Source organism: Seriola dumerili, unplaced genomic scaffold, assembly GCF_002260705.1.
Source record: "Seriola dumerili isolate Sdu_G_001 unplaced genomic scaffold, Sdu_1.0 BDQW01000017.1, whole genome shotgun sequence".
Classification (NCBI taxonomy): domain Eukaryota; kingdom Metazoa; phylum Chordata; class Actinopteri; order Carangiformes; family Carangidae; genus Seriola; species Seriola dumerili.
In genome coordinates this window covers 7,066,359-7,092,261 of record NW_019174272.1, presented here as the reverse complement: position 1 = coordinate 7,092,261, position 25,903 = coordinate 7,066,359, and the positions used below count along the sequence as shown (strand labels likewise).

The following is a 25,903-nucleotide window of genomic DNA, read 5'->3' as shown; positions in this document are numbered from 1 at the left end:
ATGAACTGATTTAATGTGTGGTCATTGCTTGGTTTTCTGAACAATTCAGAGCTGCTTCTTGGGCTTTACCACCAATGTTTCACATTTCCAATCAAGGCAAACTCACAAGTGGAGGGCTTTTTGATGACTGACAGCATAAACTGGACGTCTTTCTGACTTGATCATAAAGAAAAATTCAACTGCACTCACTTAACAATTGATGAAAAGATTCAGAAACTTTCAGAATATTGATCGACTGCCATTAAAGATAAATACCTGGGGCCTCACTGACTGACCTCATTTCCACATAATCAAAGCCCATCAACTCACTGAGTCATGTAAATTTAAATTTATAGGACCAGACATGTTTTTAAAGTGTGTGTTTACAAAAATATGACTACAATAAAGAAATTTAGAAAATATGTTTAATTAGCAAAATAAACTGCAATAAAACGTCCTTGTGCATTGCAGGCATTTTAGAATGAAATATTAGTCATTGTATGTATATAATGATGCATATAGTAATTATTAGCTGTTTGAGTATATAAGACTGTATTGGTATCAAAGGATCACATAGTATGCCAAATAGTGTTGAATGTGATCCTTTTCTGCTGTAGCTTTGCATGTGTGTTATCCAGCATGTTTTAAAAACGGTCTACTTGCCATACAGCTGAGAACTGTATGATGCTATTCAAACTAATACCTCTTAATTTACTAATTCTGTTTCACAAATGCGGGAATTCCTTTGTCGTCTGTTTGCTAACAGCATGTTATATCCAGCAACAACCAGTCTGCATGAAATGGACAGTGTTTTAACAGAACAGGACAGAAAGTACTGTTGCAGCAGGTGTAAAAAAAAAATTCCATGGTAGCTTCAGTATCCTCCGGAGCATCTCTGGTTCAGATTGTTGTCGGTTTCGGACTGAGAAGTGATTGCTGACGCATTGCATCAGTCAACTTGAGAAATCATGCTGTAGCACCTGGAATTTCCATTATTCCTGCCCAAACAAATATGTTCAATCTGTCAGTGTTAGCTTGTGCAATGACGTTCTCTGCTCTTAAAGTATGGCTGATGTTATTTTATATTTTTGTTATTGTTAATAAATCTCATGAAAAAGACCATTACCAACAATATTGACCAACTTCACTACCCTTCCCTTGTATGTGGCTCTCAGCCTGAAGACCCTTGATTCCCAGTACAGATGTAAATCAGATATTCTGTATCGTCAAATATATATTTTCATTTGTAAAAAAAAAAAAAAGGCAAAGTAATTCCCTCAAACAGCCACTGTAGTTTTTCTCTCAGATGTAAGGAGTGCATTCGCTGGGACCTATTTTCAGCTGTAGATTAATACACATATGGTGCTCAAGTGAATATTTATAGCAGTTGGACAGTGTACGGTATTTGGGATTGACTTGAAATAGACTACAGCGCCCATGTTCATCATAATGTAGGAACATTGTAGCCAGTGCAACAGTGTGGCTCATTGGCTACACCACTTGTTCGTATTACTGATTTTGGTCTTTTCATGGTATAACTTGACAATAAGTAAAAATACAGAATACTGTCAAGCTCATCCTCTAAGACTGTGCAGTGTGGGTTATGCATACTGCCTTGAAGCAAGAGGCTTTTTTTATTTTCAGTATTATTAACATTAACTGTACTGTAGTTGTGCATGTGATTTGTATACTGTACTGTCAGTAGTAGTTTCAAGTCATTTCAAGAGGTTTTTCTCTGTAATGACTGATCCAAATGTTATGAGTCCTACTGTAAAATTTAGTTCCATGTTCTATTTGTGTGTAGACAGTAGAGGTATAAATTCATATACGTACCTACTGTACATATGTGTGTCCAGTAGCACTGTGTGCAAAATGTTCAGTCCTGCATTCCGTGGTGTCCTTATTTTTCTTTTTCTTTTGCTTGTCTCTTCTTCCCACCCTGTCTCTCCTGTCCCCCCTCTGCCTGCCTGCCTGTCTCTTCTTTTCTTTCTGTCTATCGCTCTCTCTCTCTCTCTCTGTCTCTCACTCCTCTCTCAATGAATTTCCTCCCGCACCATCGTCAGGCCAAAGTCCGTGAGCTGGAGGAAAAATGTCGGACTCAGAGTGAGCAGTTCAACCTCCTGTCAAAAGAGCTGGAGAAGTTCCGGCTCCAGGCTGGGAAGTTTGATATCCTCAGCACTGAACCCTTAACTGTATGTGAATCTCCTGGGTCGCCCAACAAATCCCTGTCCCAGCTCCTTAATGGACTGGCTGCCCCCTTAGGAAAAGGTATGTGTAGGATCGTATTGATGCTCAGTACTTAAGAAGAAAAAGCTATTTTTTTTTTCTTTTACTCTAATATGTCTTATAGGTTATATATTAGTAGTTAAGCATATTTTTATCAAAGAAAATACTAATATTGATATATTCCAGGTGCTCCTTGCTGTAGGGATCTTATTTTCAAGTGTCTGACATCGGAAGTTAATAAATAAAAGGCCACCAAATGAACTTTGGTTGATGCAGCCAACTCTTACTGAAGTGCTGTGCAATTGAATAAATGTAACCGCTCTGTCATGCGAGAGAAGCCGTCAGTAACGCTCTACATATTAGAACAGGAGTCAGGTCCCTCACAATGAGGTGAAAAAACTTTAGCTGAAATTGGAAGTCTGGGAGAGCGGGCTTCTGACTTAATCTGCAGTAAACACAAACTGCTAATGAAATAATCAATCATAGTGAGAAATAGCCTCTAGCTGGCAAAACCTGTTCTCTGTTTGTTTTTGACTTGAATTCACAAATGCTTCACTAATTACAGTAGTATTTATCATTCAACTCTTGCTATGAAACTGTAATTAATAATGTACGTTTATAAGTGATTGGAAACTAAAGAGTATAGTACAGTGAGTTATCTACTCACATGATACCTGCTTAACACAAATATTTGTAAAATTACATCTATGCAAGAGTCTAGCTCTATACATACACACACACATATCGGGTACTGTATAGCAGTGGTTCTCAAAGTGGGGTCCAGGTAATTTGAGGGGTCCCCAGCAAAAAGGGGAATTATTTATTTTCCCTATAGTTCCATCTATAAGAAACACAGTGACACAATGTGTGACTATTTTGGCCATGGGTTTCAATCACTTTCTGTAATAAAGCATCTAAAAGTAAAAATGTTATCAGATGGGGCACCCTGGGACAAAACCTTATCAAATGGGGGTCCATGGTCTAATTTGTGTCCGATGTGTTGCCCTTGATGTGAAAAAGTTTGAGAACCACTGCTGTACAGGGAGCAATCAGATATGTTTGAGAAATGCAGAGGGTATTTATTGCTGTTCTTTTGGCTCACGTTTCATTTTGAATCAATGTGGGTCATCAAATATTTGAATGTTTTACTGTGTTATACTCTTTATCTCTCCTTTGTCTGTCTCTCTCTGTCTCTGAGATGGACATAGACTTAATGAACTCTTTTGTAATATGGTGGTTTTTGTCACAACTTTGACATCAGTTCACTTAGATTGTTGATGTGAGGATCTGATGAGAGAAGTTCTGTTTGTTCCACAGGCAATGAGGCTCCAACAAGCAGATCTTTGATATCTGAGTTCATTCGACCACTCCAGATCAGTGGAGACAAGCCCGAGCTCCTCTCTGTCAAGCCAACATTCCTCACTCGCACTCGAGGCAGCAGCCCAGCACGGGCTTTCCTCTCTGAGGTATCTGATCATGTCCGTTTGTATCCGTTATGGCTCCTGTTTTATTGTAACTTTATTCAAGCTACACAAGCTACAAGGCAAGACTATCTAAACATCCTAAATGACAATCAGGTGCTGCAATAGAGAAGAACAACCAATAATTTAGATCCTTTATTCTGCCCTGTTTACCCAAATGAAATCTTAGGTTAGGTAAAACTTAAGAGTGTCTCCTAAACATCATGAAGTGAGCTCAACTCACCAATGTTAGATCCGTTACCTCGCTCATACCTTTGTTGTCCTTTAGTTCAGACAGCCCTTTCAACAATTTTGGGGGAAAATGCTGCTTCATTTTAATCTAAGTAATGTGTTTGGGCTGAACAAGAGAAAATCCACACAGCAGGGATGCAGGAGGCTTCCTGGTTTCACTCATGCAAACAGACTGTTTGGGACTGATCATAATATTTTTAGTGCACAGGAAGTGAAAAATTGAAACAGGAAAAATATGATTATTCTGTTCTTTTGAAAAATAAAATTAGTTGGGATTGAAGGAGTTTAACACCTTGGCTCTGAACATCTTGGCGTGTTTAAATGAGTTTATTAGGTTCATTCTCTGTCCACTCTTGTGTTCTCAATATGAGGTGAAAGATGAAACCACAAAGAAGGAACATTCGATGTTAAAAGCAGGATTATTTATAAATTTTTTGTCTTCTCTAGATGGACAAAGAGCTCAGATCAACCACAAGGTCCAAACCAAGATTCACAGGGAAGGTTCGTCTGTGTATTGCTCGGTACAGGTACGTATATATGTATTATTGTTTTTAAAGCCTCATGTAATTGATTGAGCAGATAAGTATTTATAGTTTTTTCAAGTCCTTATAGTGCTTTGGAAATGTTTTAGTGGTTTAAGTGCATTTTCAAAGTAAACAGGAGCTTAGTGCTAACACTACAAGACCTCCCAAACAAAGGTGATGCAGCATAAACGTCCTAATGAGAGGGTAATGATAATTAAGAGAGTTGGTCAAAAGTCCTTGACATACCTCTTTACAATAAACTGAACTGGCTGCTCAGTGTAGACAAGTCCTGGGCAAATCTTGCTGAGATTATTTGCTTTCTCTCTCAGAGCTTTAGGCTGTGGTCTTAAAGACGATTCAGTGTTTCTATCTCTAAAGAAAATTACCTGTCAGCTCAAAAATAATTGGAATCCTCATAGCACAAATATGTGAAACAGAGCCAGAGCTTTAAACCCACACTGTCTTCAGCGCTGTCATATTTGAAACAAAATAAAAAAAAAAATAGAAACAAACTTAATACTTTTCAAAGCAGCACTCAGCAAATCGTTTTTACTTGACATACATATTAGAGACTTGCAGTGTTTGACATAAAAGAACCTATGGTGGCGGAACACTTTGGCAGGTGATTTGTGCATTTATGTTTTTTGCTTTAGTTACAATCCTTATGATGGGCCCAATGAGCATCCTGAGGCAGAGCTCCCCTTGGTGGCAGGGAAGTACCTCTACGTTTACGGGACAATGGACGAGGATGGCTTTTATGAAGGTCTGACCTGCCTTGATTACTGTTTATTGTTTTGTCTTTAATATCACCACAATACCAAGTATGTCTTGTTTGTTTCTCAGGAGAGCTGCTGGATGGACAGCGGGGACTCGTCCCATCCAATTTTGTGGATTTTGTCCAAGATGAGGAGACACCCTCTGTCCAGCACAGGGACACAGTGGCTAAAGAACCTGGCTACCTCAACCACAGTAGCCTGGGGCCTCAGAGACTGGGGGTCGGCACAGGAACAGGGACAGGAACAAGCATAAGCAGCCTGCTGTCTGACAGTAAACTAGACTGTCTAAGCACCAGCAGCTTGGGCATGGACCTCCTGGGCTCTTCCAGCAATGGGACAGGAACCCTGGATGTCAGCATTGACGAGGTCGGTGAAGACATTGTGCCTTATCCCCGCCGCATCAACCTGATTAAACAACTGGCCAAGAGTGTAATTATTGGCTGGGATCCTCCTGTGGTCCCACCAGGCTGGGGCTCCATCAGTGGCTACAATGTCTTGGTGGATAAAGAGGTTCGCATGAGTGTCCCCTACGGGGGCAGGACGAAATCGCTTATTGAAAAGCTCAATCTGGCCACCAACACCTACCGTATCTCTGTGCAGAGCATCACTGATCGCGGCCCGTCGGACGAGCTCCGGTGCACTCTGCTCGTGGGAAAGGATGTGGTGGTGGCACCTTATTATTTGCGGGTGGACAGCATCACACAGGTCTCTGCTGAGCTCTCTTGGATGCCCAGCAACAGCAACTACAGTCACACTATCTTCCTCAATGGTGCAGAGTATGACATGGTCAAGGCCGGAGGCTACAAGTACAAGTTCTTCAACCTGAAGCCCATGACAGTTTACAAGGTGAAAGTTGTGGCGCAGCCGCATCAGGTGCCTTGGCAGCTTCCGATGGATCAAAGAGAGAAGAGGGAAATCTCGGTGGAGTTCTGCACTCAGCCTGCAGGTCAGCCTCCAAACCTTTACTCACATTCACCCTTCTACTCTTCAGTAAATGCAGGGACTTCTTCCTATGTGGTGTACGGTCGTATAGCCATAGCAAGACCTACAGGGATCAGTCTAGCCACACATGCATGGCTGTAGGGATGGAAATGTTGGTCTGTTGGTTGGTCAGAAGGTCCACAACTTTGGTCCAGACTGAAATGTTGCCATGAAATGTAGTACATATATCCATAGATAGCCCAGAGCATGAATCCTAATGATTCTGGAGATCACCCGACTCTTCTTCTAGTGCCACTGTGAGGTTAATATTTGTGTTTTTGAGTGAATTATCATACCAGCTGTTAGATGCATTGCCAGGGAATTTCGTGCAGACATTAATGCCCCCCTCAGGATGAATTGTAATAACTTTGGTGATCCCCTGACTTTTTATCTAGTGCCATCAGTGGGTCTGAATTTTAATTCACCCAACACTTAAGGTCATTACGAAATCCTGAGAGACTAATAACATTCTTATTATCCTCGGCTGTACTTTTTGTTGAGTACTAATTAGCAAATGTTAGCGAGTTATCTTACACTAAGATAGTGAACATGATAAACATTATACCTGCTTAACATCAACGTGTTAGCATTGTCATTGTGAGACATTAGCATTAAGCTCAAAAGCAGCTAAACCTACTACCTGAGCCTTTTTTTGGCCACTTGCTTTTTAACTCAAAAAAGCAACATTAGCATTAATTTGGAAACATGATTTTAGCCACCTGGAAAATGTAAATCTTCTTTTAGCTCCTTTAATGCCTGAGAAAAATATGTGGCTCTTTGTGGCTGAGCAGGTGGCATACTGCCTGCTTGCTGTGGCCACAAACAAGGTTGATGAGAGCCCTCTGACTGAACCAAAGTCTTAGTTTTTTTAGTGACTCCAAATGCTGTCAGTATGTAAGTTTTGTGTAAGTTGTATTTATGATAAACTCTTGTAACCCCAATGCAATTGCTGTTCTAGTCTCATATTCTGTTCTGTTTCAAAGTCATCTGATATTTCACAAGGAAAGCCATCTGATAATTTACATCCAACACAGCCATATATTTATTTACTCAGCCACACGCTCCAAGCCCATTACATTTACAAACCTGACAAACATCTCTGCCATTTTCATTTTTCCCCAGCCACTCTGAGATTGCCCTCAAGGATTTGTGTGTGTACTACTGTGATAAGACACATGCATGGTAAAGAAAAAAAAGAAATGAAAAGTGCAATGAGAAAACGTGGAAGAAGCTTTTGCTGAATAGAGCTACATAACACTGGAAACAAGAGTCTCTCGAAGCCAAATTAGTGTAAATAGTGAGCGCAGATCTCTGGGATTATTTCTCCCATGAGAATCGTTGATGCTTTGCTGTTGCCAGCGTTAAATTGGGTCTCACAGTCTGTATGTCTTACTACAGGAAATCTTTTAAAGTGAGAATGTAATAAGAGTGAGTCTCTCCACAGCCAGCTACATTTATGACATTGTTTTTTGTGTGTGTACGTCATAGTATAGGTCCAGTGTAATTAGCCAATTGTGGGTGCAGATAAAATATGGTTCAGACATGTCACATTGATGCTTTTTCTATGACTAAGTGCTCAGCGTAATGGGATTGTGATTATTTATTTTAAGGAGACCAAGACCCCCATCGTTCAGGGTCTGGGATAAGATGAAAGCAGATTAGAAAATTATGAAGACAAGTAATGAGTTGAAAAAAGTGAAGGAGATACAGGAAGGACACAGAGGGTCTGAGGGAGAAAGAAAGAGCAGGACAAAGATAGAGTGACACTGAAGTTTGAATTGACGTTTTCTGTTGGCAGCTGACGAGCTAACATGCTGAGAGTTCATTAAATGATCTGTCTATTGAACATGTTAATCAGAGGCGTCTGAAATAGTCTCGTTATCGGTGGACGACTCAATAAGGAGGACAGTGTCTGGAGGCACTGTATTAGGCTCTCATACTCAGCATGTGCTCTTCAAACAAGTGACTTCATTAGTTCTTAGTGATAACAACATTTTTATTAATATTAGTCACAGGGAGCAGCCCCCAATTCCCCTGCCTGGAAATCAGTGTCTGCTGTTTGTATCCAGTATCAATGAAAGTGGCTCCACTGAAACATTCATTTAAACACTCATTTCAGTTCTCAGAGGAGCTTGTTGTTTATGACTCGTGTAGTTTAAATATGAGAAGAGGAAATGAAATCTCCAAACAGCCACTGCTGCTGTTCCAAGGCTGTGTGTGTGTGTGTGTGTGTGTGTGTGTGTGCGTGTGTGTGTGTGTGTGTGTGTGCGTGTGTGTGTGTGTGTGTGTGTGCGTGTGTGTGTGTGTGTGTGTGTGCGTGTGTGTGTGTGTGTGTGTGTGCGTGTGTGTGTGTGTGTGTGTGTGTTGTCTGCTGACAGTCAGTGTAGAAATGTGATTAAGATTGTGTTAATGTAGACTTTCGGACCCCCACACAAACACACACACACACACACACACACACAGCTGCACGTTGCAGCTTGGAGATACTGCTGACTGCATCTGCTCGCTCTGTCTCACTGTGTGACTGCAGGGGAGCAGCAGCACTGCACAGATGGGTATGTTGTTTAGTATGCAGGCAGTGCTGACAGATTGTGGAAATAGCAAACTGTGTTTTTTTGACGTTCCATAAAATATTGTCAGCGAGTATCTGGCAACAGGATATTGCAGTGCATACAGTGATGGCCGAATGTTGGTGAAACTAGCTTTTTCAGCCAATGTAACATCTTCCCCAAATGAATCTGGGGATACACACCACAAACCTGCACAGAGATGACTATGAATATAAAAAATCATCCTACAAATTAAAATATTGGAATAAATAAATTCTCAATTCAGCTGTCACTGACTCATTGTATCACAGCAAATGCCAGTGGCAAATGACATTTCAGTGGAATAATTTAGAACATGTAACACGGTTCCCCTTGAAGGAGGATATCCTTATTTCATACCACTGTGAAATGGTTCCTGAATATGAGAAGTGCATAGTACTGAGGTCAGCACATTCATTGTTTTGATCAATTTGGCAGAAATGGTTCAGCCACTGTTGAGCTGTGTTTTTTTTCTCTCCTTATCCAGTGTGTGTGTTGTGCTCCCCAGGGCCCCCTCTCCCTCCCCAGGAGGTGCAAGTCCAGTGTGGTCAGACTCCTGGGGTCCTGCAGATCAGATGGAAGCCGCCACCTCTGACACCTTCAGGAACCTCTAACGGGGCCAGTGTGATTGGCTATGCTGTGTGCACAAAGGGACAAAAGGTACCAAATGTCATACAAGTCACTCTTACGATACAGTTTTTTTAAAAAGTGGCCTTTGCCTTCTTCAGTGGTGACTTCTGTGAGTAGTGCTCTATTGCCATCTCCTGGAGAAATGATGTAATGCTGATATTCAGCTCCCAGGGGCAAGACTTGCTTCAGACATAAATTCAACAAACCTGTGTGTTATGATAATATGGAATAATCGGGTACTTCGCTTCAGCCAGCAGATAAGAGAGCTACAAGTGCATGTAGTCATGATTTTATGATGGTGTGGTTCAGAGTACGTACTTTTGCATGCTGACATTCTGAATTGCCCTTTGGTAAGGACTCTCTGGTTCCTTTGTGAATGCAGATAGCAGAGGTCTTGTACCCCACAGCAGACTATGTGACCGTGGAGTTAAACAGGATTCAGTGTCTGGAGGCCAGGGAAGTCATTGTAAGGACGTTATCGACTCAAGGAGAGTCCCAGGACTCGCCAGTGGCCGTCATCCCGCACAATCTCTTGGGATCTCCACGTCTGTCCCACCGAACCACTGCGCCTCCCCACCCTATCCCTCACCCGCAGTCCCACCCAGTGCACTCACAAACCCATCCTCCTTACCCATCAACGTACCCCCCAAATCACCCTCAGCCCCAGATGCAGCCTCTGCCTCGAGCCCAGCCCCACACGCTGCCCCACGCACAGCCACACTCACAGCCCGTCCGTCACCCTCCTCCTCCTCCTCCTCATTCCCAGCCTCATTTCCAGTGCCACCCCATGCCCAAGTCCAAGACGTTAGTAAGTGCCAGAGAGCCAGAAACCAAAGAGCATGAGGTGGGCCTGCGGCCAGCCCAGCCCTGGGAGCGCTCCCCCTCTCCGCTGCCTCCCATGCGCGGATCTAACTTAGAGCCGCCGCACTTCCAGCCACGGCGATCGCCCTCTCCACAGAGGATCCTGCCGCAGCCTCAGGGAGTCCCCATCCCCAACACCATCGCCAAGGCCATGGCCAGGGAAGCTGCCCAGAGAGTGTTTGCCGAGGGTAACCGGGTACGTGGGGATTTCTTATTAACCAGAATTCATCTCAGCATGTGACAGCATCTAGTACTGAGCCTGGAAATCATATTTTGCATTATGCTATTGCAATATCTGTCAGGGTGAGGAGCTATTTTCCCTTGTTTGTTTTTTGCTTTAAAAAACCATTTACACAACTATTGGTTTCAAGATAGAATTGTTTGTCTCTTGAAAATGACTATGAAACTACATTTGCAAAAAGTAGAAACTAGTTTAAGAAAAAATAGGATTTCAAGAATATTACACTAAATTATTTGGATCCTTGTTCAATCTTAAAGTCTAACATTTCTCTTATCAGGTTGAGAAAAGGAATATCTTTAGTGAACGAGGTAACGCCTTGCATCCACTCAACTCGGATGAGGAGGAGGATGGCTACGACTCTCCTCATGCGAGGAGGAGAGGAGCCTCGGTGGATGAATTCCTCAGAGGCTCAGAGTTGGGCAGACAGGTACTTTACAGAAAAAACAGCCAGCTGTGCTCAGCCAATCATTGAGTGCTCATCTCTTGTTTCTAGGAAGAACATGGAGTCAGTTACCTACATGTAGGCAAAATCAAACTGAATCAAATCAAATCCCATATGAATCAAATTGAAGCCCTTCTTAATGTGTATTTCTGTATCTATATTCTGTCAGTATTATAGACTTTTATTTTCTAATTTTCTGCCATCTATTTTTAGTTCATTTTTTAAATAAATATTTTCAAAAAGTTTTAAAGAATCCAGTTTTAAACTTTTAAAATTTTGGCAAAACATTAGAATAATTTTAGAGTACACTGTATTGTTATATAATTATAATATATTATAATTATTATATATTTTCACCAATGCACATAACTTTCTGTCCTTAAGGTTAACGTTGGTGTTGATCACTCACTGCTGTGGTACTCTCTAAGACTCTATAAGACTATAAAGTTATGATTTCTACCTAATACACTTCAACTTTCTCTCTCTTGCTCTCCCTTAGCACCATCATTACCACTACAGCCACAGCGAGGAGTACCACACAGAGAGCAGCCGGGGTTCGGACCTGTCTGACATAATGGAGGAGGACGAGGAAGATCTTTACTCTGAGATGCAACTGGAGGAGGGCCGCAGGCGCAGTATCAACTCTCACAACACTCTTAAGGTATACTTACTGCACGCCTTCACTCTGTGATGGCCTGGGGGAGGAAGGAGGAGGGTGGGGAAGACGGGGGTTTAGGGAGGCAGGGAGGGTTTTGCCACCTGCAGTGGTACCTGCTCTCTCTCACAGGCTCTACAAGTAAGCCCGTTGTGGCTTTGCCTGGCTGAGCTCCCCCGCCTTGCATTAGCTGAATCAGCCTCCCCACCCCAGCCTGCTCCTCCACCTCGACCCTCCAGCACTGCTTTATTCATTCAAGGCTGAGCTCATGGGAATGGCTGTGTATACATAACTGTACAGCATGAGAGAGGGGAAGGCTGTAAACGGAAAGCATAATGTTCTTTAAGGTTTGCATTGCATTTTGATGCTCTTTATACTGCACCAAAAGAGTACTACAAGGTTTAAAGTCAAATGTTAGAATGTGATATTGAAGTGTAAATATTAATATACTGTACTGTATCAAAGGGTCATGGCATATCAAGTGCATATGGGAATCTCATTTAAGTGCGTACTTAAATGGAAATATTCACTTTTGTTTTTATGTCTGTCACGTCCTGATGTTTAATTTTTCTATTGTCGATGTAGATGTTAACATTGTCGGTACACAATCCTGTCTTCATTTGGTGTGTCAGTGGGGATGTGTGGATATAAAGCCAATCTGCCGTGTTTTCAGAGTTGGAGGTACTGTAGTGGCTGATCTGTCCTCTGTATTATAGTAGACTTGCTATCAGAAATCAGTACATTACCACTGCAGATTTGTTTAAGTTATCCCTGCTTTTGTACAGTAATGTGGTGTTCATGAGGGGTATTCACTGGTGCATTAACTTTTTAAATACACCAATGCAGCATCTCCTCTTTGTCATTACCATCTATTTGTAAATCACTGTTGCACATTATCCATCCCCGTCTGTAAAAATATTACTGTTCTAAAATATGTATAGTAATAATACATTTAAATTAGATGTTGTTAAGGGAATAGATAAAGGTGAATTGTCAAATTTGCTTCTGCCATTGTTTTCTGTGAGGGGAGTTCTGTATGTTTCACTCCATCTGAAATTGTTGCTAAACAAATGTCCTAATGCAGTTTGTCCTCAGTAGCTAATTCTCCTCCTCACTTAGCTTCATGTCTTCAATTTCTTTTTATTATTTTTTTTTATTAATTCATTTCATCCACATTGATGTTTTCATTTATCCCTCACCCATGGAACTAACTAAGCCTGTCACATACTTTTTGTTTGAATATTTCTGATTTCCCTACTCCAGATTTAACCTCTGCCCACGCTCAGTTTATCAGTTATCACTCCATATTTGAGCCTTCACAGATTCCTGTTCAGAGCATGCCATTTCCTCCTCACGGAATGAGACTGCATGTCTTACTACATTGCCACAAATAACTAATTCTGTCTTTATTTTGTCTTTCCCCCCCATTTGTTCTATTCACATTCTGTGTTGTTTCCTGCCTGTTCTAAAAACCTTCGAAAAACTTTTCAACCCCCCTCACAAAACTCTAAACTGAACCTTTTGAATTGAACATACTGAACTGTGAAATTGTGGAACTTTGCCTCCTGTGTTCATGACTGAAGGCATATTACAAGCGTCAGGACTTAGCTGAGGAGAGAGACTGCTGGGACCTCCAGCGGGAGGTGGTGAAGCAGAAGTCGCTCCGGAGCAAGCGTCTCCACAGCATCCCCGAGGTGGCCGAGGAGGAGTCGGAAAGCATGGACAGCATGGGCCAACGCCTGTGCTTCGAAGAGGGCGGGCGACCGGGAACGCCACACACTCAGCGGAGGATGTACCCCCAAGACACCCACATGTACAACCATCTCACCCCCAGCAAGACCTCCCGCCACCTGCAGCGCCAGCGCTCCTCCCCTCGCTTCACCGATAGCCGCTACTGCTACAGTGCAGACGACCGCAGCCTGGGACGCCCCAACCGCCAAAACACCAAGAGTCCTGACAGTGGTTTAGACTGCGGCAGCGAGGAAGAAGGCTCTCTAGGGCGGGGTCACCGAGGCTACTATGCTCATGGGAGCCCACTGCGGGGACCTGTGCGCATCATTCACTGTGAGGGCCCGGTAGAAAGGCGGGCGCTGGCTATGGGCCGTAAAAGAACTCTGACCCGCCAGTGCAGCGTGGAGGAGGACTTCTCTGACGTTCCAGTGACTGCAACCAAGTCGGTACACAGGGGCGACTTTAGGAACAGGGAGCACTTTGGGCCTGGTCGGGAGGCCGGGCCACGAAACTACTCCAGGGAAGGGGCGCTGAGCGAGGGCAGGCTGAACGAGCTGGACAGGGTCTATTACAGCCCCCACAGGGAGGCTAGGGCCCAGTCTTTGTCCAGGCTCAACCGGGACCAGCCGCTGGTGTGTGATTCAGACTTTCTGCTGTACTTTCCATCCACAAGCTGCAGCCATTCTGTTTTCTTAATGTTGTTTGTTTTTCTTTATAATTAACCCCCTTCCTTTCATTTGGCATTTTGATTTTCATCTTATGAGAAATTATCACACGTTCATGGTTGGTCTGATTTGATGTTTTATTTTTGTGTGAATTACTTTGCTTGTACTCAGAATGTCAGGTGGATTTTAAAGTAAAGCTTTTAATTACCTAAAGGCCATTTAACTAAGTTTTGATTTCTCATGTCTTTGAGGGGAAAGGTTCCATTTAAAGGAAAGTCTCTGTGCAGTGCATGGGAACGTGCTGCTCCCGTCTTCTCTGCCCTTACCCCTGCTCTCTCTCTCTCTCTCTCTGCCAGCTGCTGGCTTCTTATGTCGCTCTCCATGTCTCGCCTCCTAGAGCTGCAGCCATAGTGCTCCACCTTGTGATAGGAGCTTTATTTCACCATCTCCTGCCGCTCATTGCTTCATACAGAATAAGGCCGGATCCAGACTTTTACAGCCTGCTGTGATTCATCCAGCCTTCAACCCATATGCAGCACTTGCTTGTCTCGTTCACTTGTTTCAGCAAAAAATTCTCATCATGTTCATCATCACTACCATATAATAAATGTGTTGATTGTTGTAACGCAAAGCCCCAGGCTGAAAATATAATGGCTTTGCTCATCTAACCACGTCATTATCCATTTTCAATCACACTCACATCCACTTTTTTCATTTTCTTTTCATCCTCTCTCTCTCTCTCTCTCTCTCTCTCACTTCTCTCATCATTTCAGTCTTTTGTGCCATCATTTGCTTCCTTTTCTCATCAAGGAGCTGACATGCACAGAACAAAACAAACCAAACAAATGGTCTTTAGCTAAACATCTGACCCTTTCTAACCCCCAGTCCATGTTGTTGTGTTGGGGGTTGATTTGATTTTCTTGTTTTGGTGGTTTGTTGTATTCTTTTATTGTTTTATAGATTTTCTTTACTATTATTTTGCCTCCCTAAGGACAAATGGAAGCCACATCATTTGCTCTTATGGTTTTCAGTTGTTTAAACAGGATTGTGGGATTCTTTTAAATGGTTTTAAGTGTTAACGTGTCTTGACATTGCAGGTGGTTTGTTGCTCTAATCTCTTATCTGTTGTTTTTCACTCTAAAGATCATTGGGAACTCACCATCACATGGAAGCGCCGATCGTCTGGACCACTCAGGGAGGAGGCCGGTTCACATCGGCACCCCCCCTCAGCGACGACCCATTCCATCCATTGGTTAGTGAGGTCACCACATGAGGAGACGCCTCATCCCCACCTGCAGGGCCACTGATGTTTGTGCTATTTATACCATGTGTTTCCCTTACCCATGTGAGCCGAGCTGTACATCTCTCCCATAGAGCTTAAACAAACCACGTAGACCCTTTTTTTGTGGGGTGTTTGCACACCCTCTAGCTGTCCATCCTCATGAGCTGGATTCGCCAAATGTCCACATGCAGTTTTGCAGGAAAGTTATCCCAGATGCACTCCCTATGCCTGTGTTTACTGTGGGTTAACATGTTTACATGACCACCCAATCTGACCTCCCCGCAACAGTAAAAGCATTGCTGTTTTACACCCAGTGACTCCAGAGTGAAACCTGTTGCCTTGTACACCCCCTCCCCACCTCAGGGCAACGTCATCATCCTACTGTCTCAGCATGAGTGAATGGGCCATGGGGTAGAGCAGAGTGTGTGTGGGGGGGATCTCTGACCGTAACGTTGTGATTGGTGTCTTCTGTAGAGATCACCATGGACAGTAACAGTGAGGGGAGTGAGGGGAACCTCTCACCCGTCAAGGAGGATGTTTACTATGGCAGTGTAGCTCGGCGCAGGATATGGCGATCTATGTCCTCAGAGGATCAATATGGTATGTGATGCAGCTTCTCTCCAAGATGACAATTCACCTTATCAATGCCAGAAAAGGCCAAGAATCGTTCTTGAACACATGCAGTGATATCATGGTGGTCTTTGTTCTGTGCTGGGCAGTTAGCTGCTTTGTTTAGTTTAGCTTAGCTTAGCTGAATAAAGCTGACGGGGGAAGACAAGACTGGCCACTTTTTCCCGTTGCTGGAGAATGAAAATCCTTTTTCCTGTCTGTACTCCTACTCCCTCAATCCCAAGAAACCCCAAACCACCCACTCTACCCATTCACCCTCCATAACCTGGCCACTCTCCCACTCCACCACAACTTAGCCCGCCCTCCTCTTCCTTAACCTTTTCTGCCACCTCCTCTTTTCCTTCTCCTCCTGCCTTTATGAGCCAGCAGCCCGTTTTCTTTCTTAATTTTGCATGAGCTGTTTACAATGCAGTGAGAAGGAAAGACACATTTCTGGAAGAGTTAGTGCATTCTTGCCTTGTTGGTATCACTCAGTTGCACATTCATTTACTCTGCTGCCATCAAAATCAAACATGTTTTACCGTTGAAGCACGTTTTACATCTTTCAAAAAAGCATACGTCAGTTGCTTAGTTGGTATTGGTTGCTATATCTCTGAGCCATTATTCAGACAATCTGCCATTGAAACATTTAACATGGTGATCCATGAGAAGCATGGAGAACTGATATCAGGTTCATCCCTTCCCCCTCACTGTCCCTGATATCTGTGTTGCCAGGAACTGCTGGGGCATTTGATGTGTTCTCTCCCTCGGGACCGTGCCTCCTTTGCCCTTTTTACGCTGCACATTGTTTCCAGATGTGGCCTAAAAGCATGACATCACACCCGCATTGGATGTAGGAATGCTCTCCTCAACATGTCCAGTCCCAGCAAAACATGCATGTTAATCAGCCTCTGTGAGATAAGGCAGTGAAACAGCAATGAACAATAGTGCAGTGTTACTTGTGTCATTCAGTTTCCCTTGCACCCCAAAAACTGCTTGACATGTGTTTCCTGTCTGTGCTGTGTTGTACTGTGTCCTATGATGTTTGGTGACTGTCACGCCAGCAAGCAGAGATGTGTGAACGAAGAACCCTGCTGTGCTACAATTGTACCGAGCCTTTCTTGTAAAAACGTTGTTCGCTTTTAGTGCGTGAACACAACAGAAGAAACGAGATTAAAACTAAAAGTATAATTATTGCATTCGATCTCTGGCTCTTTTTTCACACATGAATCTCATCGCCCTCTCCCCTGTCAGCTCTAACAAAGAGACATCTTCTGCTCTCATTGCCTCTACAGCCAGCGTGGCTGTATAAGGCTGGTAGTAGCAGCAGAGGCCTCCTCTATGTTTCAGACGGCTATGGCGGTCGCAGGCACGGGCGGGGACGGCGTTCCCCGGATTACTATGAGGAATCAGAGCCAGAGGAGCTGACCCGTGTGTTTGTGGCTCTGTTTGACTATGACCCCCTGTCCATGTCTCCCAACCCTGATGCTGCTGATGAGGAGCTGCCATTCAAGGAGGGCCAGATCATCAAGGTGGTGGCTTGATTCTTAGACACTACTCTACTGAGATGGATATGTTTCATACCTAACTAAAAAATAAAGTAGAGAAATTATGCTAGACTTCTCATTTGTCTTTTATTTCTTTAAAATCGCCCATGTTTGAATGCTGTCTAAAGTCCTTAGAATTACACATGAATTGTAGGAATCTCTGGCCAGGTTTGATGGTATCTGGTTGGATGTCTTCCCCTGACACTCTGTCGTTCCTTCAGGTGTTTGGGAATAAAGATACGGATGGCTTCTACAGGGCGGAGATTCGAGAACGAGTGGGTCTGATCCCCTGTAACATGGTCTCTGAGATCCAAACAGAGGATGATGAGATGATGGACCAACTCCTTAAACAGGGCTTCCTGCCACTCAACACTCCTGTGGAGAAGTTAGGTCAGACATCGTTTTCCCCACAGTATCCCCTCAACTTCTTTTTTTTTTTTTTTCTTTCTTTGACCTTATACCCTTTATGTCTTTATGGGCAACTTTATGTTCTACTAAACTGTCTTTTACTGACGCATTTCTCCTTTCCTCTACTCCTCTCACTTAATTATTTTTTTCTGCTTTCCTGTGAAGTGAACTGCGACCGTTTCAAAGATGGCCGCTCAATAAATCGCAGGTCCAGAAAGTCCAAGAGAGGTCTGTGCCCAGTGAAATGCTCTTCTTCTCTCTGCTTCATCTTTCCTGCTTTTTTCACTCCTCGCCATCCCTTTTCATCTGTGAACTTTTGACTAATTTCTCCTATATTTACTGTCACTAAGCCTTTCCCCAACTACTAACATGGACATAGTTTACTTTGAAATCCAGATGATCACATATTGCAAAGACTGTTGGACTTATGAGGCTATTATGTATCGTCACTGGTCATCGCATCCTTCAGTGGAGTTCTTATATTATTACTTCTGATTACTCTCATCTTTGTGTCTGTCTTTATGACTTTTCCTCTTCACAGAGAGGAACAGGCGGAGCGGCCGTCAACACCCGATGTCAACACGGAGAATGGTAGCCCTGTACGACTACGACCCCAGAGAGAGCTCCCCTAACGTTGATGTAGAGGTACTGTCCTCCCGTAGTACCAGCTATCCGCTTTGTCTTGACCATTCTCTGTCACCATCATCATGTTAACAAATGCATAAAAGCAGTGAAAGCACTGAACATTTTCAGGTGCACAGGCAGTGAGATAAGGATACTGTGTTTGTCATTTAGAAGTTCAGAATTCAAATGAATAGTTTGACATTGTGAGAAATATGCTTATTCACTCTCTTACCGAGAGTTTGATGACAAGCTTCATATTACTCTCAGACTCTATTGTCTGTCTGTTACATGTAGTGATACAGCAGCTGGTTAGCTTAGCCTAGCACAAAGATTGGAAACGAGGGGGGGGGGCAGCTAGCCTTGTTCTGTCAACAGTTTAAAAAAATCTGCCTAGCAGCACCTCTAAAGCTGACTAATTAACACGTTATATCTTGTTTGAGTGACTGTAAAAATGACAAGTTGTGCTTTTACAGCAGGCCATACTGAATTCACATAATGTCAGCAGAATGTGACGAACAGGAAAAGCTTCCAGTACACGGATCCCCACTGTTGGCCCTGTAGTTACATCACTTAAATAGCCTAAATACCTACCTTTGTGGTGTCTTATATTTGGAGCAGTTCATTAACAGGTTAAACCAAATAGAAACTAACTCTATACCATCTCTGAAATTAACTGAATCAATTGCATCAGTGTTAATATTGAGTCTAATTCATATGCAGCAGTCAGCTGTGGGGGCTTTGCAGACAATTTACCAGTGGTTTGTTGTTTGACAGTTCACCATGTGGGAGGAACCGTGGCTGTGAGAAATTCTCAATATCTACCACTTGGAATTAAAACTCAGAGACTGACATGAACTGATGTTCTGATGCATAATTTCAGTCTAAATGATAACGTCATGGTGAAGACAAGATTCCAGGAAGTTACTGCACCCAGCCAAGAAATAGTCTGGCACATAAACAAAACCACAAATTGTAATTTTTACACTTTGGGCTTTTTTTTTTTTGTTTGTTTTTTTTTTTGCATGGATTAAACAAACAAAATACAACATGGAGGTCAGCCTTGGAGGAGCTGGACGTTTTTGTTTCTTTTTTTTAACCTTTGGACAAAGCCAGGCTGTTTCACCCTCCTTCCAGTCTTTGCACTAAGCTAATTGTTTTCTTTTTATTTACCAGGCAGACATGAGAGTGGTATCTATCTCTTGACATGACAGTGTCAAGCTATTCATTTAAGTTGGAGTGAGAGTTGTATGTGCACAGTTGAGGTTGAATGAGGTGTTACAGTTAGCAGTGTGTTAACTAGAGGATTGAAAGTACTTTCCCGTGCTGTTTTTTGGCCCTTCCCCCCCGGTTTCACTTACTCTCACCTTTCTATTGGCACTGCCACCGACACAGTATGAGGGCAACAGACTGAATGAGGAGGTGAGTGAGGGTGAGGAGGGTACGGTAATGTCTGCTCTGTTTGTGTTTCCTCCCTCATTTGTTGGAGTGCAAATAAGGAGGTGGGCTCCGGATGGTGGGCCATGGCCCTCTGTCCCCGGTGGTCATGAATACAGCCCCTCATACATTGCCTGAGCCAGCATCTCCCCCCCTCGGTTTGGTCTTTTGTGTCGACCTGTCTCCTACATACTGTACATATGCTGTGTTTGGTTTGTGTGTTCTCAAAAATCCCATAGGAAAGATGTGCCCACTGTGTTGCAATCCCGTCTTCACAGTTCCAACATTTGATGCATTTACAGTTGCAACAGTCCATCTGCTGGGACTGGATTGACACTCGTGTTTAAGATGCATCACATTGATTTGGAGAAGGAAGCACAGCATTTCAAACTCATCAAACCCCAGTAGATTTGATGTTGTGGAAAGTCTTTGGCAAACTGCTGTAAACAAGAACTGAAGTACAACAGGCCAAACGTATCTCAAGGCTCTTTCTTCTTTGACAGGCTGAACTGACTTTCTGTGCCGGTGACGTCATCACAGTTTTTGGTGAAATAGATGAAGATGGCTTTTACTATGTGAGTACTAAACATCCCCATGTCTGCTGATCATCCATTTCTGGCTATTTCGAGCGCAATGCAGTAGGCATGACTTTACATAAAAACACATCTGTGCAAACTTAGTCATAGAGTTGTGGGAGGATTCATTTTGGGTATCCAAAGTGTTTCTGCAGAGACAAAAATCAGTGTCAGTTTCAGCACTACCAGCACTAGTGGAAATTCTCAAAATTTTGAATCATCAGTACAAGAAGATGATTAAGAAAGAATGTGATTTGATAAAAAAGACAAAGGTACATAAAGATTTGAGGAGAAAAGTAAACTACAGTTCCCGAGGAGCATTCCTGCTTCATTGAACTCTGACTGGATTCTTCACTTCAGCAATGGCAGCTGCGTATTGTAGTAGTTAGTGCAATCCACCATAACAGCCTGATGGGAAAAAGAAATTGTATCTGAGAGACAATGTAGAAGTAATTAAAACTAGTGGCAATAACTGAAACCCGAACAAGTGATCCTTTAGTAACGTACTGTTAGATTATCCAGGAGACTGACGTGTTTCTTTGTTGAGGATTTCATTACAAGAAAACTGCTCCATGCATGAGATAGTGTTATGTTTAGCCCTTATCCTTAAAGCCATTTCTCATGCAACATTAAAGTGAAACATGATGTTTAGAATATGAACAAGTGCTGTATGTAAACTTAGGAGCGAAATACTTTATTTAATCAGGAAGTCACATTGAGATCAAGATCTCATTTACAAGTGAAACCTGAGTACAGAAAAATAAAATAAATAACAAAAATATACAATCAACTGGCTCTAAACAACAAGGACGATGCTTCAAAAGAACAATTCTGTTTCTTTATTTCCACATCTTCTACATGGATCATTAGCTGTGAGGGTGCTGCATTTTCACTTGGGTTCTGAAGCTTTAGCCCACAGCCTATAAATAAAGGTGGACGTAGCCTCCGTGATGTCACCCATAGGTTCCTGAAGAGCGGTTTTGAAGCTCAGAGTGAGCTGCTCCACCGTCGCCGTCTTGCCAGTAACTGATTCCACCAAACTATCGGCTAATACAAAAACGGGCAAAGAGGAGGGGCACGTGTTGAGCTGAGACTTCGGTGCATGCCGGCTTGAGGCAAGAATACGCTCACCCACCTATCAGAGGTCGCCGCTTGCTTTAGCCTCAGTCTTTTAGCAAAATATCGCATGTAAGTAGCTTCAAGTGCACAATGAAGACTCCTTTACAGGCTACTCATTTCAAAATGAGTCAGCTGGAAACATTAAAAAGTCAGCAACTCATGAAGCAAAAGTTAGCGCTAGCTGCAGATGATAAAATCTGTTAGTGACAGTTGTCATTTCAGACAATAAAATCAATGGTCACCAGCTAGAAATGAGAAGCCTGACCTTACCGAACTCTGTATGAAATCAAAGACCCCGTCTTTTGATAATCAAATAATCTTGGGTAAACTGCGTATGTGCTGTGCGAGAGTAGAAAGCAACCGTAACTAAGGGAGGCAGGGCCTTAAGTAACACTTGTCTCACTGCTGTTGTGTGCTCCACAGGGCGAGCTCAATGGACACAAAGGACTTGTTCCTTCCAACTTTCTAGAAGAAGTGCCTGATGATGTAGAGGTTTTTCTCACTGACTCACCATCTCGATACCCCCAGGACAATCCAGCACGGATAAAGACCAAAAGGGTACATGCTCCTTCGCAGTACTAGCCCTCTGTCATCCATTTACTCTTTTCAGTTCCCTCTATCTCCTTTAGTTTCGTGTCTGTGCGTGTGTGTGTCTCATTGATCAAAGTACAATGGGATTTCTGACTTTGGAGCATTACACTGTAAATAAATAGATGTCTAAGATCTATGAAAAAATAAAACTTTAAGACTAATACTTGACAGAGGTACTTTTATTTTTCATGTTTACTGCTGTGAAAGGGGGGAAGTTCTGCATTGTATAATACATGGGTATATTGTATTCATAAAGCATTCTCAATGAGAGTAAAATGGAGGGGGAGAAGCTCCTGTGACTTTTTACTTGTTCTGTCATGTCTTGAAAAGAGCAGTTAACACTTTTTGCACATGCATATTTAGCATTCTGATACAGATGCTTTATGAATATATTCTGTGTTTGATCTCAAATAATTTCTAATAGAGTAAATAGTTTTGTTGTACTGAAAGATGAACTATGTAGTCTGTAGCTCAGCATGTTCTATAGTCCAGATGCATGAATTCTTGAACATTTTATATAAAGAAAAGATAAGTCTAGTGTAGTACGACTTTTGTATCTGCTCCTGAACGCCTTGTTTTGTATATTGCTTTCTTGTAAAGTAGCACGCAAAGGTCACTTAGCCTATGTTTCCATCAGAGAATAATTTCAGAAGTAATTATTTACTTAATGTAAATATGTGATGTTATTTTTGTGTTTAACAAATAATGCAATTGTTGAAATATTAATAGGTGTCATCAAGATATTTCTTTCCTTGTGTTCTAATTTGCCATTGTCATAGTGCAAACTATATTGAAATGCCATCACCATATTTTTTTATTTCTTTTCCTCACCCGCTTGGCAAAACAGAAGAAGAGTGTTCATTTCACACCTTAAAGGCTCTGTTTCCGTCACGTAAGTGAGCAACTGAGGATACCAAGATTACGCTCCCCTCGTCTAATGCAGATGACATGGGTTCCCTTAGTTTCTGGTATGCAACATGTACACTCAGTATGATGTTCCTTTAGGTAGTTTTTAGGAATCTTCCAAAACACTCAGTACTGTTTGTTGGTAGGAGAGAGTCACCCTAGCCAATGCATTAGACAAGAAGTATGGTATCTTCAGTTGTTTCTCTGAGTGTTGTACATGACAATGTCCGTCTCCTGCAATAAGTCTCCTGCTGTAACTCATGGTGAGCTAAAAGGCCATTGTTGCACAGTTACCTGCAATTATTGGAAATTTGAGTTAAAAGTAACAGCACTGCAAACATTTAGACTTGTATGACATGCTGCATCCTAGAAAATATTTACAGAAAATCTACCAATTCTATGCAAAAACCCAAAGAAAAGCGTGGAAAGTGTTCATTTGGTTTCACGGTTGTAGCGTAAGCCTCTCGCCAAATTTAGGACACATTTTCTTGTATGTAAAGAGTAATGTCAAATCGTAAAAAGAAACAGTCGTGAAATCTAAAAGAAAAAGCTAATTTTGGTCAAATCACTCAGCATTTTGGTTTTCAAATCCTCTCTAATTTGTGAATCAAGATGAACTACTGATTAGACTGCTAAATAACAGTGACCGATTTAGAGTGAGACTACGCATCTTTTGCTGAGCAGTGGCCGCAGTGGACAGAGAAACAAAGCCCCTGAGTGTATTGAATTGAGAAAGGTTGTGTTTTGTTTCTTCAGAATTTAGCTTCCATTTGTGAGTTGAAGAATGTTTTGTTATCTCAAAAGTTACACAGTCTCACTTTAAACTTGGAATAATAAAATACTAAATGCAGCAGAATGATTATATGATTTGATGTTACATGTTCTGGTGTTTAAATTATATCCACACATACTGTAAATAGAAATATAACCTTATATAAATGTAATCTTTAACCATCTGTCTTCCCAAAGTGCAATTTAAAGGAGCCTTTTAGCTCATGATTACAGAAAAGGAATAGTGACTAGTAGTTTCTCTGTAACCCAGTTGTATCAGTAAATATTTCTATATATTGAAGAGAAAGGAAAGTGAATGTGATATAAATACGTCCCACTTGTCCCAAAATGCAAATGTATCTGTTAATGTGAGAGGAACTGCCCTGCCTTTGATAGTCATTGTTGGGAAATGTTGTCACCTTACATTGATGTGAAAGTTAGTCAATGTCATGTTGTTGTAGCTTATTCATAGCAGCTTCATACAAAAGAGAAAAAAAAAAACAGTTTCTACCTGAGAGTGGGAGGGAAAGGCGAGGAGGAGGGAGGGTGTGTGTATCTATACCTGAGTGCACAAGACTACATCCAGGGAGGTAGACTTCAGAGCTATGGTGGCCCTGCTGAGACAGAAAGGACTTAAGAGAAGGAGGGGAGTAGTGACTGAGGTGTGAGAGACGGCTGGCTTTTTAACACCCTCAACTGTCCCTTACGGGTCTCCCATTAGGTTCCATTGGAAAAATCGGGTCCGCCCAGAAGAGCAGCCTCTCCCACAGTGCGTCCACACATCCCTGGCTCTGGCCCTGCCACCGTGGGGCCCGGCAGTCCCATCAGGGCCCCAGTGGACATGTACTCCTCCAAAAAGAGAAAGGGACTGCTCTCCAAAGGGAAGAAACTATTGCAAAGACTTGGCGCTGTAAAATAATTTCTTGACATACTTGCGAGAGTGTCATCCACTTCCTTGTAGTGTTAAAAAAAAAAAAAAAAAAAAAAAAAAAAAAAAAAGAATACAGTGGACAGGTAGCATTTGTGAGCTTAGCAAATGCTTTATTCTTGTACATCTGTTGTATACTAGAATATTTGTATTTTGTTAACGGTATCAACTACATATTTTCAACAACACATTTCATATTATGGTCCCGAGACCTCATGGTGTCGGCCAACGTAGTATTGAGTATCTAACCTCCAAGTCTCTGGCTGACGACGTTTTGCTGTAGACAGAGACCGAGCCGGGGGCATTCTCCATTTGCACTTGGTCAAGTCTGATGACACTTAATACACCACATTATGAGTCTGACCAGTGTCTCTGTATACAGGAACCAGAATATCACTCAAACAGAGGGCTCAGTTCAACCCTGGAGTCCGTTTTGAATCTGAGGAAAAAGCTGGACTTGTTGGGCCTCGACTTGAACTTGTTCAAAACAGCCAGTTGCGTAAATGGTATGAGAGGTTTGCATGCTTTACTTCAGCACATTCCCTCCTGACCCTGTGAGAGCGCATGCGATGTGATGGGCTCAGTATGGAAACCTGGAGCATGCAGTACTTTTAATAGAGCGTGGCAGACTCGCTGTGCAGTTTACTGTGACAAATCAGCAGAATTTACTCCTACTCTTCTGCCCTATCTTAAAAAAACTGTAATGGCGGCAAGTGCCCCCCCCCCCTACAAACATGTCAGACACCTACAAAACAAGCACATACTGTTCCTACTACAGGGTCTCTGCAGTAAAATGAGCCTGAATGGAAATGCCTAGTAGATCCAACCTTCATGTATTTGCCTTATAATCGCACAATGGTTAGTACCTTGTCCAGTGGAGTGTGCAGTTCCATGCAAACTATTTGTTTATCTTGTTACATCATAACACAAGCTCTGTTTGCAGATGTTAATCCTGACTTGTGATGTGCAGGGTATTGTGTGACTGTCGTGATTTCAATAGGACAAGAGATTACACATAACCGACCAAGACTCCTGTGTCTGCAATGTCCATAGTCCATAGTTAAGCCCAAATAAGAAAAAATGATTCTTAGAAAATAG

The 25,903-nt window shown here is 42.4% G+C and overlaps 1 protein-coding gene across 1 annotated transcript in view; it reads left to right on the top strand.

Annotated features, from left to right (window-relative positions):
• The window catches only part of rimbp2 (RIMS binding protein 2), a 32,884-nt gene extending 8,088 nt beyond the window's left edge, over positions 1 to 24,796 (top strand). The window contains exons 4-20 of the mRNA XM_022755866.1: positions 2,043 to 2,247; positions 3,523 to 3,671; positions 4,365 to 4,444; positions 5,095 to 5,204; positions 5,285 to 6,163; positions 9,295 to 9,446; positions 9,799 to 10,020; positions 10,219 to 10,473; positions 10,796 to 10,945; positions 11,460 to 11,621; positions 15,155 to 15,263; positions 17,253 to 17,434; positions 17,671 to 17,839; positions 18,399 to 18,502; positions 20,419 to 20,490; positions 22,033 to 22,167; positions 24,599 to 24,796. Coding sequence (XP_022611587.1) covers positions 2,043 to 2,247; positions 3,523 to 3,671; positions 4,365 to 4,444; positions 5,095 to 5,204; positions 5,285 to 6,163; positions 9,295 to 9,446; positions 9,799 to 10,020; positions 10,219 to 10,473; positions 10,796 to 10,945; positions 11,460 to 11,621; positions 15,155 to 15,263; positions 17,253 to 17,434; positions 17,671 to 17,839; positions 18,399 to 18,502; positions 20,419 to 20,490; positions 22,033 to 22,167; positions 24,599 to 24,796 — 3,333 coding nt within the window. The remainder of the gene's footprint in view (positions 1 to 2,042; positions 2,248 to 3,522; positions 3,672 to 4,364; positions 4,445 to 5,094; positions 5,205 to 5,284; positions 6,164 to 9,294; positions 9,447 to 9,798; positions 10,021 to 10,218; positions 10,474 to 10,795; positions 10,946 to 11,459; positions 11,622 to 15,154; positions 15,264 to 17,252; positions 17,435 to 17,670; positions 17,840 to 18,398; positions 18,503 to 20,418; positions 20,491 to 22,032; positions 22,168 to 24,598) is intronic.
• The last annotated feature ends 1,107 nt before the right edge of the window (positions 24,797 to 25,903 follow it).